Here is a 14437-nt window from a genome sequence, read left to right as displayed (position 1 = left end):
CTGGGACGGGCCTCGCCACCTCCAGACTCCAGTCCCCACTTCATGGCATCAATACTTCGTTGCTTTGCTCCCTCGTGTTGGTGGAGTCGGCGTGTCTTCCGGAAGCTTCCTGGGCCGTGCGTGAGGGAGGCAGACACTGCGCAGCCAGACAGGCCGCCTTGGCTTTGCCCCCACCAGCCTGACAGTGGCGCGGGGGCACCGTGTCCCTCAGCTGCAGGCGGCGCTGCTCCAGCTCTGTCCGGCACAGTGTCCGCGGTGGCACCCGCCATCTGCCGCGGGGAGGACTGCGCCCCTGCCCCGTGCGCTGGGCGGTTTGCACGCCCCCCGTCAGAGCCCCGGCTGCTCACGCCCCGCGGGGGTTCAGCAGGACCACCCCAGCCACAGTCGACCCCCACGATGAGAAGCTGGCAGACGCGCGTCCCAAGAGCCTCCTCCCAGCCGCACGACGTGGGCCTGCCTTCAAAGCTCCCGTGCCTCAGTTTCCTCTTCTGAAATGGGGGCGTCGGTGGTGCCGTCTCGGGTCGCCGTAGGTCAGCCAGTGCACGGGGCCGACACAGAACACAGATGCGTGTGCTCGCCCCGTGCCTGGGCTCTTCTCTTTCCCCACTGAGTCCTCACAGACCCATCGGGTCTGACCCCAAGACGTTCTGTGGGTAAATAAACAGCCCAAAAGAGGTGTCTACGTGAGCAGTCCAGTTCCAAAGCAGGACTGGGCCAGACGTCCCAACAGCAGACAGGGAGAAGGCGCAGAGATTCGTGGCCCCACGTGTGGGAATGTCCCTCCAAGAAGGGCCGTGGACATGCCGGGCTGCGGAGCAGGAGGACGTCAGCCGCCTCTCACGGCGCACTTGCTGTCCTGCCTGTCACGCAGCGGAGCTTTCCAGATCAGGCACGAAGCCCTGTCGAGTTGTTCTAGGAACTAGTTGTTTAAAATGCTGCATGAGGTGCCGATAACCCTTGCCGGGTTGTGGTGCTGGCTGTGTCTTCGTCCCGCTGCAGGGACACCTTTGGGGTCTGCAGAGCCGGGGCTGCAGGTGCTGGCTGGTGCCCATGACACGGGACGCCGCCACCGCCTTTCCCGTCGAGTGGAAAAGAAATTGAGGTATTTTTCACTGAGATTCAGAAAGGCCTGGGTGGAGCCCACCAGAAGTGTCCTCTTCTCTTGGGCCCGTGGGTGCGCCACCAAGCCCCAGAGCGCACGTGCTCTTTCGTTTCTGTGTGTCCATGGGGCCGTGCCCACTGACGACAGGCTCCAGGCTGGTCAGAAAGAGCCTTTGGCGTGGACCGGGTGCTGGCCTTCTGCCCTGCAGGCGGGTGGAGCAGTGTGGACTTAGGCCCGGAGGTCTCCTGCGTCTCGGTGGTCAGCCTGCTCAGGGAGAGGCCATCCGGCTTCCAGCTGGAAGTTTCTCCTGTGCTGTGGAGAACGTCGAAACCAAAGGTGCCAGCAAGGCGACAAGAAGCTTGAAATCCTCCAACGTGATGGGGTGGGGGGCAGGCAGACGTAAGTAGGACTGGATGTGGGGCTGAGCCCCCAGCAAGCGCCCGGTGTCCACACCTGTCCCGAGGCCAGGAGAGCAGGGCACCCCCAGACGGTGCTCAGGCTCTGCTTGCTGTGTGGGACGTCCGAGCCGGCTTCCGTCATCCCCAAACCTGGGGACACGGTGCTCCTTCCCACCTGCCTTCCTTTGCTTCTCCTGAGCTTTGTACGTGTGGCCGTGGTGGGAGCTCGGGGCTTCTGGGGGTGCCGCACGGCTCTGACCCCCGACCGCAGCAGAGTCAGACAGCAGCGGCTCCCCATCAGCCATCGCGGGTGACTTGGGTTTGCGGACCTTGTTTCTTCCTGTAACAGAGAAGTTGGCCGATGTGCGTGTCCGGTTGTATTTTATTCTCGCTCGCGGGGACTGGGTGCCGAAGTGAGGGATGTGGGGAAGGCAGGGCTGGCTTTGCGCCGGGTGTCTGGTCGGCAGCCCCTCTCGCCAAGTCTGCGTGGCCGAGCGGCTCGACAGGGTCTTCATGCCCAGACAGCCCAGCTGGTCCCTTGGTGCACAGCGGCCACCCCCGGCCGGCGAGAGGCCAAACCCAGCCTCCACAGCGTGGGAACTGCGCCGCCGGCTTCCACTCCCAGAGAAGCTGCTGGGAGCGCGGCCCCCGGGAGCCGCGTGGAGTGAGAGCAAGTAGCGGCCAGCGGTGCAAAGCGCAGCAGGGAAGTGAGCGTTCTCAGAAGAGCACGCAGCGGCCTGGGCTGTGCGCTTAGACGCGGGGGGCTGCGGGTGCCGGGGGGACGCGGCGGGGCAGGGGCAGAAGAGCTCCCAGGGCGGAGGGACAGCGTTCTCACACACACCCTGAAAGCTCCTCCAGCTCCAGGGAGGGAGGTGGTCGGCATAGACAGCCCCGCCTGCACGCGCCGTGGTAGCCGGGCTGACGGCCAGGGACTGGGCACGTGTGACAGCTGCTGTGGAGACCGGGCCCGCACGGGTGTGGGAGAGAAGACCAGCAGCAGGTGGACCCCGTCGGAAACGAAGGCAAGAGGAGGACGTCCCCGGCCCGCGGCGGAGAGCATTCGCCAGGAGCCAGCTTGCCTCACAGGACATCCTGGAGGACGTGCTTGGCCGCGAGCCGCGGAGCCACGCAGAGACGGGAGATGCATGGCCGCAGAGCGCCGTGGAGTTGTCGGCACCGGGAGTTCTCGCGTCTCTCCTCTCTTCGTTGAACCAACAGCAGGAGCAGACGTGTAAGACGACGTGTGCGGTGCTGTCTGCAGGGCGAGCAGTGCGGGGAGACAGCCGTTGGCTGGTGGAGGCAGGAGGAACGACGTATCTCGGAAGAAACAGTGAACGGGAGAGTTCACGTGTCGTGCTGAGTGTGTGTGCTTTCCGTCCGCCCGCTCACGTGTGAGATGTGAAATCACGTGCGGTGTACGGCTCGTGAGGACACGTGGCACACGTAGCTACCACATGAATGACGGGGCCCAAGCAGAGGGAAGAGTCCATCCCTGTGTCTGACCGGGGGACACTCGGGTTGACCACCACCCATCCTGACCATGTGCCGCAGCCCCTGTCGGGAGGAAAGGCGAGGAGCCCTTGCCCGTTCCATGGCGTCCCGGCGGGCAGGGGAGACGAACGGGGTCAGAGCCGCACCACCCTCGAGCCTGTGGCGTGAGCAGGTCGGGTGGTCCGAGAGAGACCGACTGTCGGGCCTGCGTGTGCTGCTTCGGGGTGAGCAGCGGGCAGCGCTCAGGCTGGCCACCGCTGTCCGTCCTGGCGAGGGCCAAGAGGTGGGAGGCAGACCGGTGGCTGCTCCGTCACCCCCCACACGTACACACACGATGGTGGGGCACGCCAGCACCCCCACGGCAGCCCACGCCGTCGGGAGAAGGAGCCACGTGAGAGGACCCCGCCCTCTTGGCCCCAGCTGGCGAGGCTGCAGCGTGAGGGCAGTGGTCACGGGGTGGGGGTGAGCGCCTGAGTGCACACTTGTGCCAGCCGTGGTGCCCGCCAGGCCGGACGCTCAGGAGACTGGGCTGTGGAGCGCGGGAGGGTCGCTGGTGCCTTCCTGCTCCTGTGAGGGCGCTCAGATGTCGTCTTGGCCGTCGGCAGGCTTTTCAAAGTCAGTCGCCACAGAGGTGGTCCGGAGAACATTCCCTCTGCGAACACGCTGGCCGGACGCCTGCACGCCGACCGCAGACCGGGCCGCTCGCTGCCCCCGCTGCCTGCTGGGACTTTCCCACAGGCCGTCTTGGGGATGCGGCGGTTCCCCTGGTTTCTGCTGGTGAAAACTCCCCTCCGTGGTTCCTGGGACGCGAACTGGCGTTTGTCTTGAGAAAGCGGCAGAGCCTCTCGGAGACCATCCGGCCGGGCCGTTGGGCTGCGAGCGTCCTTGCTCTCCACGTCGTGACCTGAGGAGGCGCACGGCACACCCGGCCGCACAGGCTGCCACGTCCCTGAGCTCACGTCGGGGCAGCTGGTGCGCTTGGCGCGGGAGTGTGGGAATCTGCCAGGTCGGGTCCCACGTGTGCTGCTCTGGTGCCTGCCTGTGTCTCTGAGTGGGAGCCGTGGATGTCCACTCGGTCCTTCCGTGAACTGGTCGCACGGGCTGGCGGTTCTTGCCTTGCTCGGTGTCACTGTGGCACCGAGCTTTGCACTGGAGCAGGCCCCATGACAGGTTCTCCATGGACACAGTCGCTGGGGACATGGCTGGGGTCATGCCCTCCACTCCACACGGGTCCCCTTCCCCGGAGACCCCTGTACCATATGCGGGACAAGCCTGGCCTCACAGCAGCGTGGGCTCTTCAGCTCGAGCACGAGTGTGGCCCAGCTCCCGCGCACGGCTGAGGGGTCCTGCGGACAGGGACGGGGGACCTGGCCTCCAGCCTGGAGCCCTGGCCGTCTGCACGCTCTGGGCCCAGCTGCCTTCCACAGCCGCGGTGACACCCCACGCGGGCCGACCGCACAGCGGGGAGTTGACGGCCACCCTGTAGGCTGAGGGTGTCTAACCCCACATGTCAGGCGACCGGATGGCCCGGGTGCCCTCTCACAGCGCAAGGCAGGCTCCCTGCAGCCACGCTCACGGGTGAGGAGACACCCAGCGCGCCCACACGTGCTCTGGGCCGCGCACGCGTCTGAGAAGGGAGCGGCCCAGTGGGCCTCGTACGTGCTGGCCCTCCCCTGCGCACACGCACACACGGAACAGGTGTGTTTGCCCGGGCAGTGGCCTCGCCGAGGGCAGCACGGCGGCTCCTTTCTTTCTGCTAAAATCCAAGCCGCTTTAACCGGCAAGTGGAAAGCACATGGTTTGTGGACACCGAGTGCTGGTCGTCGTTAGACACCCACATGTGCGCGGCTGTCGCAGTCGCGGGACCCGTTGTACGCGCCAGGGACAGCGAGCTCGAGGTGCCGGAGGGCGGCCGCCAGCAGCGCGTTCAGAGGCGGGAACGTTGAGGAGGAAGCGTGTGCCGATGCTGCCGTCGCGCTCCCGCCGGACTCCAGAGTTGGGTGTCCCAGGCTCTCCGTTCGCCACAGGGTCCGTCTGTGAGTGTGTCGCGAGCCCTGCGCTGTGAGGGGCATATTGGCTGTCACCTGCCGCCCGTTTCCAATTCTGGAGATGAGTTTTTGGGGGGAGGGAGAGCCTCCAGCAGACCCCCTGCTGAGCATGGAGCCCCACTTGGGGCTCGATCCCATGACCCTGAGATCACGGCCTGCACCAAAATCAGGGGTCAGATGCACAATGGAGCCACTCCGGTGTCTCGAGGTCGTTCTCAATTAGTAAAGTTCAGTTCTGCTCTTCGTTACTAACCAAGCGCGACCGGGCACCACGGCCTCAGACGTTCTAGAGCCGGCGGAAGGTTCACGGGGCGCCTGGGGCTCAGCCGGTGAGGCAGCTGCCTTTGGCTCAGGTCACAGTCCAGGGTCCTGGGTTCCAGCCCTGCCTTGGGCTCCCTGCTCTGCGGAGAGCCTGCTTCTCCCTCTTCCTCTCCCCCTTCCCTTACTTGTGTACTCTTGCTGTCAATAAATGAATAAAATTTTTCTTTAAAACAAGAAAGGTTTTCACAAAAGATTTTACCCTAAATTACCGTCATAGTAAGGGGGTTTCGAGAGAACTTTCCGAGCCATCTGCGGCTTCTCCGCCTGCCCTGGTCCTGACCCCAGGGGTCCCTGCTCTTCCCCGAGCTCTCCCTCTGCTATCCCGCTCCCGCCGGCACGCCTCTGCCTGGGGGGGTCGTCTGAGCTATTTCCTGGGGTTTCTGATCCGCGTCCTCACAGCAGTGGGTCCAGCTTTTTCCTGGACTCAGGGCCTCCGTCCCCAGCAGCAGGAACTCTCTGTCTTTGCTTTTTTGCCTCAAGCTCTCAAAGGGATGAAAGGGAACCTGGGTGGGGACGGGGCTCTCCGTGAGAATCAGACCGTTCGTAGGAGGCGACGAGGGAAGTCGGTCGCGTTTGTCACTTCCTGAGGCCGGCTCTGCGCAAACCAGAGGACCAGACGGCGTGACGGTGTGTGTCCACGCAGCGCGCGGTGAGCTCCCGGTCCGGCCACGACTCCCGGGGGCGGGTGGAAGCCCAGGACCGGGCGCTCATCCTGACGGTAGATCGTGGGGCGACGGGAGACAAGCCTTCACGTCCCCCAGCGCGCTCTCCGGCTGCAGGCTGAGGCGGGGCTGGGGGCCGGGAGCCGGGAGGACGGGGTGTCCGGAGGATGGGGTCCAGCCGCGTTCTCCCAGGTTTTCTCACAATCACTGGCACATTTGGCAGACCTCCACCGCGTGCCGGCAGCCAAGACGCGTTCCTGCAGGTCTGGGCACCGAGCCCACCCGAGCCACGCTCGCCCTCCCGCGCAGTGCCCCGCGGGACACGGGTTTAGTGGGGTTGTCAGCCGTGTGGACACCGAAAACGCCCCTGCAGCCGCTCGACAGCCCCTTGCCGCCCGCACATGAAGCGGGTCAGCGGTCGGCCTGCGGGTGCTGTGGCTGCGGCCTCTTCTCCGCTCAGCGAGCCTGTTTGGGCGCTTGGGCGACTGACTCCCGATTCCGGCTCGGGCTGTGCTTAGGGCCGTGGGGTCGAGCCGCGCGGTTCAGGCTGCACGAGGAGTCGCTTGTGTCTCTCCTCCCCTGGCTGGCACACGCACGCGCACTCTCTCTCGAAAGTAAAATCCTCGGAAGGGACCTTGTCTCGGGACGTCTTGCAAGCCCAGAAGCAACACTGCTGAGTTACCGACCGCGTGTCCGTCAGGCTGCGCCCGGGCCTGGTCTGGGCCCGACGGGGGATTCAAGTCCGACGGACGGACGCAGGGCTCCCACCGCACGCCTCGGCCCCACATGCTCATGAGCCCCCGCGCTCCCCGTCGCCAGCCTGAGCCCTTGCACGGACGCCGTAGTCCTGCTTCCCGAGTCGTCCTCAGGGTTTCTGTCCTTCTTGAGCTCTGACAGGTGCTGTTTTCAGGTTCGGGAGTGTTTCTCACGGGTGGTGTATTGTCTCACCGGTTTGCAAAAGTTTCTTCTGTGTTCTCGGTCTCCGGTCCCATGAGTCCTAGTGATGCAGATAGTCTCCCCGACCTCGTGTTTGTGACTTTGCCAAACAGACCTTCCGTGCCCTTAGTTTGTGATCAGGGTAGCTCGTGTGGACGTGGACTCGGGAGCGGGGAGTCTGGGGGCAGTGGAGCGTGTGCTGGCCCCGTGTGGTCACCTGGGGTGCGCCTGGCTTCCAGGTGTGCGGGCGGCGGGCTGGTTCCTCGGACAGACCGGCCTCTCTGCTGGTGCTTTGCGTCCTGGTTCGCGTCTGGTGGCCCTTGGAGTGCTACCAAGAAGGCAGGTCACGGCTCCGCAGGTGGAGGGCTGGGCATCGGGCCTCAGCCACACCTGCCGCACTCATGGTGTCCCAGCCTTGTCCTGTCACCTGCTTGGGACTCCCTCGTGTGCGCTGGACTCTTGCTGTGGGGTCGTCTCTGCGGGGCCCGGTGGCACGGGGAACAGAGCGAGTGCCTTGCTCCGGGGTCGGCTGGCTTTGGCCGTCCACTCCAGCTGGCTCTTGCCGTGAAACTAGGACAGCGCTTTGCAGTGACCTTCCCCAGAGAACAGTGCTGTGCGGCGTGTGTGCAAGCATGTGGGGGTGTGCGTGCCACGGTGTTCTTGTGGGGTGCACGCGTCTGTGTGTGCCGGGGCATGGACACTGGTGCCGGGGCGTTCCTGCGGGGTGGACGCATGTGTGTGTGTGCCGGGCGCGGACGCTGTGCTGGGGGCGTGGGTGCTGCGGTGCCATGCGTGCCTGCCCCTGCTGAGAGCCTTTCACGGTCTGCGTCTGTCTTGCAGGGGCCACAAGCGTAAGCTGCCCGAGGAGGACGCCGGCAGCGTGTCCAGCGGGGAGTCCAGCGGGGAGGACGAGGAGGGCAGCAGCTCGGAGGCGGATGAGATGGCCGCGGCGCTTGAGGCAGAACTCAACGACCTCATGTGACCTGTGGGGCACAGGGCGGGCGGGCGCTCCGTCCCCGCAGGGCTCCAGCAGCGTCGGCCCTCAGATGTTCTCTCTTCTCCAGAAAGACGTGTGTATTTGCGGAGCTCCACATACAGAACCACATAATTTTGCAGAAATAGGTGTTTTTAGAGGTTTTGCTATGGAAAGTCTACTTTTCTAAGGGACGGTGTCCCGGGAGGCGGGGTGCCGCCGATGTCGCCGCCCCCTGCACAGCCTGGTGCGGATCGGGCAGGCGGGACGCGGGCGGCAGCCAGAGTGCACAGTGGGGGCCGGGCGGCGGGGGGCGCGGGGTCCTCCCCCGGGACTCAGGTGTAAAGTTTTGTATATCGATCTCGCGTTGACCCACCGAGCAGATTTCTCTTTCACTGAATAAAACTCCTTTTTGTAAGTTTGTTCTGGTGCGCTGCAGCAGGAGCGGCTGGCGCCCGGCCTTCCCCGCGGCCTGGGGGGCCGAGAGCGCTGCGCGTCCAGCCGCTGCGGGTGTCGCTGGGAGAACAGACCTGCCTCAGTCCTGCAGGCCGTCCCGTGGGACTGACTTCGCGGTACTTGGAGCGAGGCGTTGAGAACGCGGAGGGTCTCCGTCATTGGCCGCTCTCAGGTGACAAGCGCTGGATCTGAGATACCCCAGGACCCCAGGCAGCTCCGAGCCTATCCGAGAAGCTGGAGAACGGTTCATCACACGGCGTGTCCCCCACACAGCCTGATGGTACCTGGTCCCTGGCGCTGGGTCCGGGTCTGACCCGTGGGCCCTTGCGTTCATGCAGCTCCAGGAGGAGCTGGTACAGCGCCCAGAGATTTCTGGGTGCGAGCCTTGGTCACGCTGCCCGTGGGGGTGGTCTCACCACCTCCTCTGAGATGGCCCGTACAGCACCTCCTGTCAGCGGCGGACTCTGGGCTGCAGGTGACCCGGCATGTGTTCGTGAACCTCGGCAACAGTCTGAGGTGTTGCTCAAAGACGCTGTTGGCGGAGTGCACCTTCTCCAGCATAGATCAGCTGCGCGAGCCTCTCCTCCCCATTTTCTGGACCACTCGCGGAGTCCGCGGTAACAGGCTGGGTTAAGACTGTGTGCCGTGCGCACTGCCTTCGAGCGCAGGTAACAGAATCACGGCTCTGCTCAGGTAACCGTGCCATGATACTCACTTGTCGGAGAAGCGATGGACGGAGCTTCAGGTACAGCTGGTTCTAGGTGTTCACTGGCCACTCAGGCATCATTAAGAACCTGAATCCCCCTCCAGGAGTTTGGGCTATCGCTCTGCTACTTGCACTCAGTGGGTCTTCACACAATGGGGCATGATGCTCAGATCCCGTCTGCACGTCTGGTGCCGGGCAGGGGGAGTGTGGGGGTGTCACCCTGCGCACAGGATGGGCGGGCGGGCAGGCACACGTCCAGCAATCGAGGCACCGCCGTGGCCGTGTTCTCCAGGAGGTGAGCGTAGCTGTTGATTTCCTCTCTCCGCAACGGCAGTAAGGGCGGTGTGCAGGGCCTGGCGTGGGAAGGAGGAGCCTCTGTAACGCGCACCGCGATGCAGACCCGGAGGCAGGGCAGCGGTGCTGAAGCGCAGAAGCTGGAGGTTTCCGCCTTAAACGCCAGACAGCCTCAGGCCATGGTTTCTGAAAGGGCTCGGGTGCTGATCGGTAGCTGTGATAAAAAGGGTGTGAGCAGAGGCCGTGGGGCTGGCCCTGGGCTGCTGCCGGTAGGCACATGTGGGTGACCTTGTGGGCTCCCGAGTGGCAGGTGGGGGCCCTGCGCACCCAGGAGGGTGGGGACAGAAGTAGTGTCCTTCTCGGGTGGTTGGGCCCCTTCCTGCAGGTCCTGGAGGGAGACAAGGCCACTCCTCAGTGCTCAGATACCCCGGTATCCCAAGCACCCCAGTAAGCAACGGGAAAATGACTGTGGCCGGATTTGAGGGAAAGACCCGGACCTGGTGTTACCAGGAAGGAAAAACCACAGCCTTGGGACCACGAGAAGCTGGTCTGGGGAGGGAAGGCGAGGCCCAGCCGTAAGCTAAACTGAGCAGGAGAACACACAGGTCGGCCAGTTGTTGCCACGAAGGACGCCCGTGTCGTGAGTTCAGCTGCTAGGCCGGGGCCGTGACGCTGCTCGGGCTTCTCCCGCAGCCTCAAGGTGCTCGACTCTCTGCCAGGTGGTGGTTTCCTCTGGGCGCCGGGAATTGACTTGGCCGGGAGCAGGCGTCCACGTGGGGACGTGCCCTGTGGGACAGCTGGGCAGGAACACGGCTGGGGGTGCCCTCGATGGCCTGCCCCAACCATCTGGCCTTCGGTGTACTTGTTTCATAACGTGTCTGTGCCCTAAATGAACAAAACTACCTTTTAAACAGACTCCAGCCCTCCTGCCCCCGGGAGCCTGGGTGGGGGAGCTGTGGGGCTCAGGGCCTCCCCCGCTGCAGCAGAGGGGTGGTGGGTGGGGGAGCGGGCTGAGGCTGTGGGTGGGACCGGCGACTGCCGTCTGCTCAGGGGACACAGAGCCTGTGCGTCGTCTTCCGAAGCTGCAACAGGAGACTCAGCCGCTTCCCTGCATGTCAGGTTGGGAGCTCTGTGGTCCGGAGAAGGGCCGTAAGGAGATGTGTGCTGGGGAATGGGAAGAGAGGTCTCTCGGTCCACAAGAAACCTTTGCACGAGTAGGTAATAAATTCTAGGCCGTTTATTTACAAACATTGAAAAATCAAACTGGAAATTCAATGAAATTTTTCTTCTGTGGGAAATAGAATGTTGAAATTTTGCGTGACTGTGAGTGGATCTCCCGTCCTGAGTTTTTCATGTTTCCAAACAGCCCTGCCCCTACCCGGTCTGCAGGCCATGTCCGGCAGGGGGCACGGAGTCGGGGCCAAGCGGGGACCCCTGCTCCCTGCTCGGCACCGGCCGAGGCTCTGGCCCGGAGGGTTTGCCACTCCGAACGCACTGGGACTTGCACAGCTGTGCACGGGAAGCTTCACGGCGTGGAGTCGTGTCTGTGAAGCCCGGCGCCTGTGCTTGCCTGCGGGTGTGCGCTCGTGCAAGGCCGCAGCCTGGTTTGTACGCACAGCTTTCTGTCCTGAAAGTGCCTCGCAGCTGGAAAACCAGTACCAAGGAGGAGACGAGACACACCCTCACGCCCCCCGGGTCTCACGGTCACACAACAGCCTTTTCTGTACTTGGCTGAAATCGTTTCCCTTGTTTTTTAAAATTAATCTCATTGCAACCTTTTAACATACACACATCAAAGAGGAAGAAAAATAGCTAGAATCCTGGCACTAAATTTAACCACATTAACATTTCAATGTGCTGTTTTAGTCCATTTATACATATTATTTTAATAGACTGTTTTTTTAGAGCAGAACTGAGGGGAAGGTATGGAGATTTCCCATCGTCTTCTGGCCCCCTGAGACATGCACGGCCTCCCCATTATCCGTATCCCCCGGCAGGGTCGTGCGTCTGTGTCGATGAGCCCACACGGACGCGTCCTTGAACAGAGTCGTGGTTTGCGTTGGGGTAACGTGGTGGGTGTTCTGTGAGTCCAGACAAATGGATGACGTCGTGAACCCACCATCACAGCACCGAACAGTGGTTTTGCTGCCCTGAAAGTCCTCTACGCGCTCGCTCCCTCCCTCCTAAGCCGTCCCCCGGCGACCTCCGAGGCCCCTCGGTGCCTGTGGTGGTGCCTTTTCCAGGACCCCGAGCGTGCAGCTCCGCAGACCGGCCTCCCCTACCGGGGGACACGCACTCGGTGCCTCCGTGTTTCCATCTAACCCAGCGCCCAAATCCAGACTCAGAAATTTCTAGAGACAGACAAGCTGGTTCCTTTAAAACATAATTTCTAAGGGGGAAAAAAGGAAGAAATGGAGGGACCCTAATGGTTAAGGAGCCAAGGAGCGCACCAGCCGCTCCCCGCATGGGGCTTGTTTGGGTCGCGATACAAACCAACGGCAAGGGGCAGGCACGTGGCCTGACAACGCGGCCTGGGTCCGCGACTCGACCGTCGCTCGTGAGAGGACGAGCTTTCTTGAGAGTCCGTAGTTGTCAGGAACTTCCTGAAGGAGATGCCTGGGATTCGCGCCAGACGGACCCACACAGTGGGAGAGACGGGGGTCGGGATGCGAGCGCTGTCCCCGTGCTTCCGAGCTGACGCTCAGCCTTCCGCACGTCTGCAGTGTCCCCTGCCGAAGGGCGAGCTGCGGGGACGTCAGACACGCACAGAGACACCCCCACCCCCCACTGAGGCGGCCGGCACACAGCCACGGCCCCACCGTCTTTCCAAGTAGGTTTGGGAGCGTTTGCAGCGAAGAGCAGGAGGGCGGCGCGTTGGTGGTGGTCGCTGCAGGGAAAGTCTCCACACGAACTTGTGTGCGGACGCCTTCTCCGTGGGCAGAGCAGCTGCCCCGCGCCGCAAAATTTGCCCCTATTTGGCTCCAAAGGGAGACCCTCTTGTCTTTTTTAACCACAGTTTCACGATCCTCGTGATTTGAGTTCTGGTGTGTTGTGTGCGGCCTGAGAAGGTAAGTTGGGCTGCCCGAGCCCTCGCGGACCCGAAAGCCGTCTTCGCCGCGCCGCACCAGTCCTCCTGGCTTTAGTCATCGCCGACACTGGCCCGTCCCAACCGGGTCAGGGCGCGCGGACCCCGAGGCACGCCGAGCCCCACCCACTGTCCCGCCCTTTCCTCCCGGATGCTTTCAGGATTTTTATCTTTATCGTGTTGTCTTATCTCAGGGTTTCTTGGACGGCCTGTCTCCTGGGGATTCTGGGTTGGGAACCGTCCCCGCACGAGTGTCCGTTCATCGGAAGTGGCTTTGTTGAGCTCTTCCTCGTCGTTCTGGGGTTCCTTGTTCTCTCTTCCTGTCACTTCTCACCCCTTATCCCTTTGTCCTCCGTCCTGAATTCTGGGGGAGCGTCTGGTGTCACGTCTGACGGTCTCCAGTCCGGTTCTCGAGAGGGTCGGGTCCTCTTACCTTCTGCCGTGGCCGTCAGGGCGCACAGGGCCGCCTAGCAGCATCCCCTCAGCGCCCCTGTCTCCTTGTCGGCGTCCGCCGGGTGCCTGCACTGGGCCCCAGAACCTTCTACCTCCATGTCCTATTCGGTGGTATCCTGGTAAATGAAACCAGGCCTTCTGAAGTTTCCTTCAGGTTCTTGCATTTTATAACTTTGTAAAAGAGCGTTTCTCCTACTCCGTATTTTTCCAAGCCCTCCCCCGCAGTCAGATTTCTGGAAGTGCTTTCATTCTCAGAGGAAGAGTGGTCTGTTTGGACTCAGCACAGGGTTCGGGTTGGTGTGACCACCCCGTGTTTGCAGCAAGAACGGTCCCTGACCTGTGAGCCCGGGGCTCTGACGTCCTCCCCTCAGCCCTCTGAGCAAAGTGTGTCTTCCCCGCAACATGGTTCGTTTTGCCTAGTTTGGGATTGTAAGAGGGAAACCCCTTTCCCTCACTTAGCGTTGTTTTGGGAATCTGTCCATGTCAGGACATGTAGCTCTAGTTCGTTACTGTCCTCTGTTCTCCAGCACCCACTAGAGGAACGTTCCAGATTGTGTCTTCTGTTCTCCTTGTGCTGGTGGCCGCCTCTAGCTCTCCATGAACAAGTGGGCCACTGGGAACATTCTGTGTGTTCCCAGGTTTCTTAGACAAAGCTGTCACCATCCTGGCTACGGTGGCTCCCACTCCACCCGGCCCTGCCCGACGTCCACGCCCACAGGGGCAGAGGCCCAAGGCCCTCCCAGGTTGGCAGGGCCATGTCCAGGGACGGGACCTCCCACAAGCCCTGCTGGGCCACCAGCCTTCTCTGACGGTCTCTGGGGACCAGTTCCCACACTGGATGGACTGGCTTTCACATCTTGCCCTTCCGTGGATGGGACTGTTCTCGTGCATGTGGATGGCACGTCCTGGTCACCAGAGAGCTGGGCTGGCACAGGCCACTCTGCGTGGGCCAGCCGTGCCCGCCTCCCCGGGGACACAGCCCAGGCAGGGTCACCAGCACTCGAGAGCGCGTGGCTACCAGAAACACTGGGGTTTAGAAAACAGACCCCAAGGCCTCCCTCAGAAGCTCCTTTGCCTGGGGATACGTCTGTCCGTTTGCAAAGACAAGCCCTTGCTGGCCATGTGGATAGTCACCATGTAACCAGGGCGCCAGCACATGGAGGTGCCACCGTCCCCAGAGGGACACACTGGCGATTTAGTCCCTGACATCCGCCTTAGTTGAGGGTGTGGTGCTGGTCCTAGGCCCCAGATGCCCATCACCAAGTACCCGTGGGAGGGGTGCAGATGGCTCTTGGGGCAGGAGCCAACAAGGGCAACGAGGCCACTGAGGGAGCCGTGGACAGGTCCGTCTTCACCCACAGCATCCGGAATGCAGGCAGCCCCCCCCCCCCAGCTTCCAAGGCCCTTGGCCAAAAGGAGCCCCAGCAGTGGTTCTGTTACTGCTGTTGTAACTGGTTTTTAAAAATGGATTTTTTGGCAGTGAAGAAAGAAAGCCAGGACATCCACGCTCCG

General features: G+C 62.7%; 1 protein-coding gene across 3 annotated transcripts in view; it reads left to right on the top strand.

The window, feature by feature from the left end:
* The window catches only part of LOC111154232 (CTD phosphatase subunit 1), a 58624-nt gene extending 45997 nt beyond the window's left edge, over positions 1 to 12627 (top strand). For 2 of the 3 annotated variants that reach the window (XM_022513709.1, XM_022513708.1), the window contains exon 13: positions 7799 to 12627. In XM_022513709.1, coding sequence (XP_022369417.1) covers positions 7799 to 7940 — 142 coding nt within the window. In that variant the 3' untranslated portion in view covers positions 7941 to 12627. The remainder of the gene's footprint in view (positions 1 to 7798) is intronic. The other variant, XM_022513711.1, reaches the window with a different exon arrangement.
* Positions 12628 to 14437: the final 1810 nt, after the last annotated feature.

This window comes from Enhydra lutris, unplaced genomic scaffold, assembly GCF_002288905.1.
Source record: "Enhydra lutris kenyoni isolate GAN:26980312 unplaced genomic scaffold, ASM228890v2 scaffoldscaffold36, whole genome shotgun sequence".
NCBI classification, from domain to species: Eukaryota; Metazoa; Chordata; class Mammalia; order Carnivora; family Mustelidae; genus Enhydra; species Enhydra lutris.
This window is presented reverse-complemented; position numbering and strand designations above follow the sequence as displayed.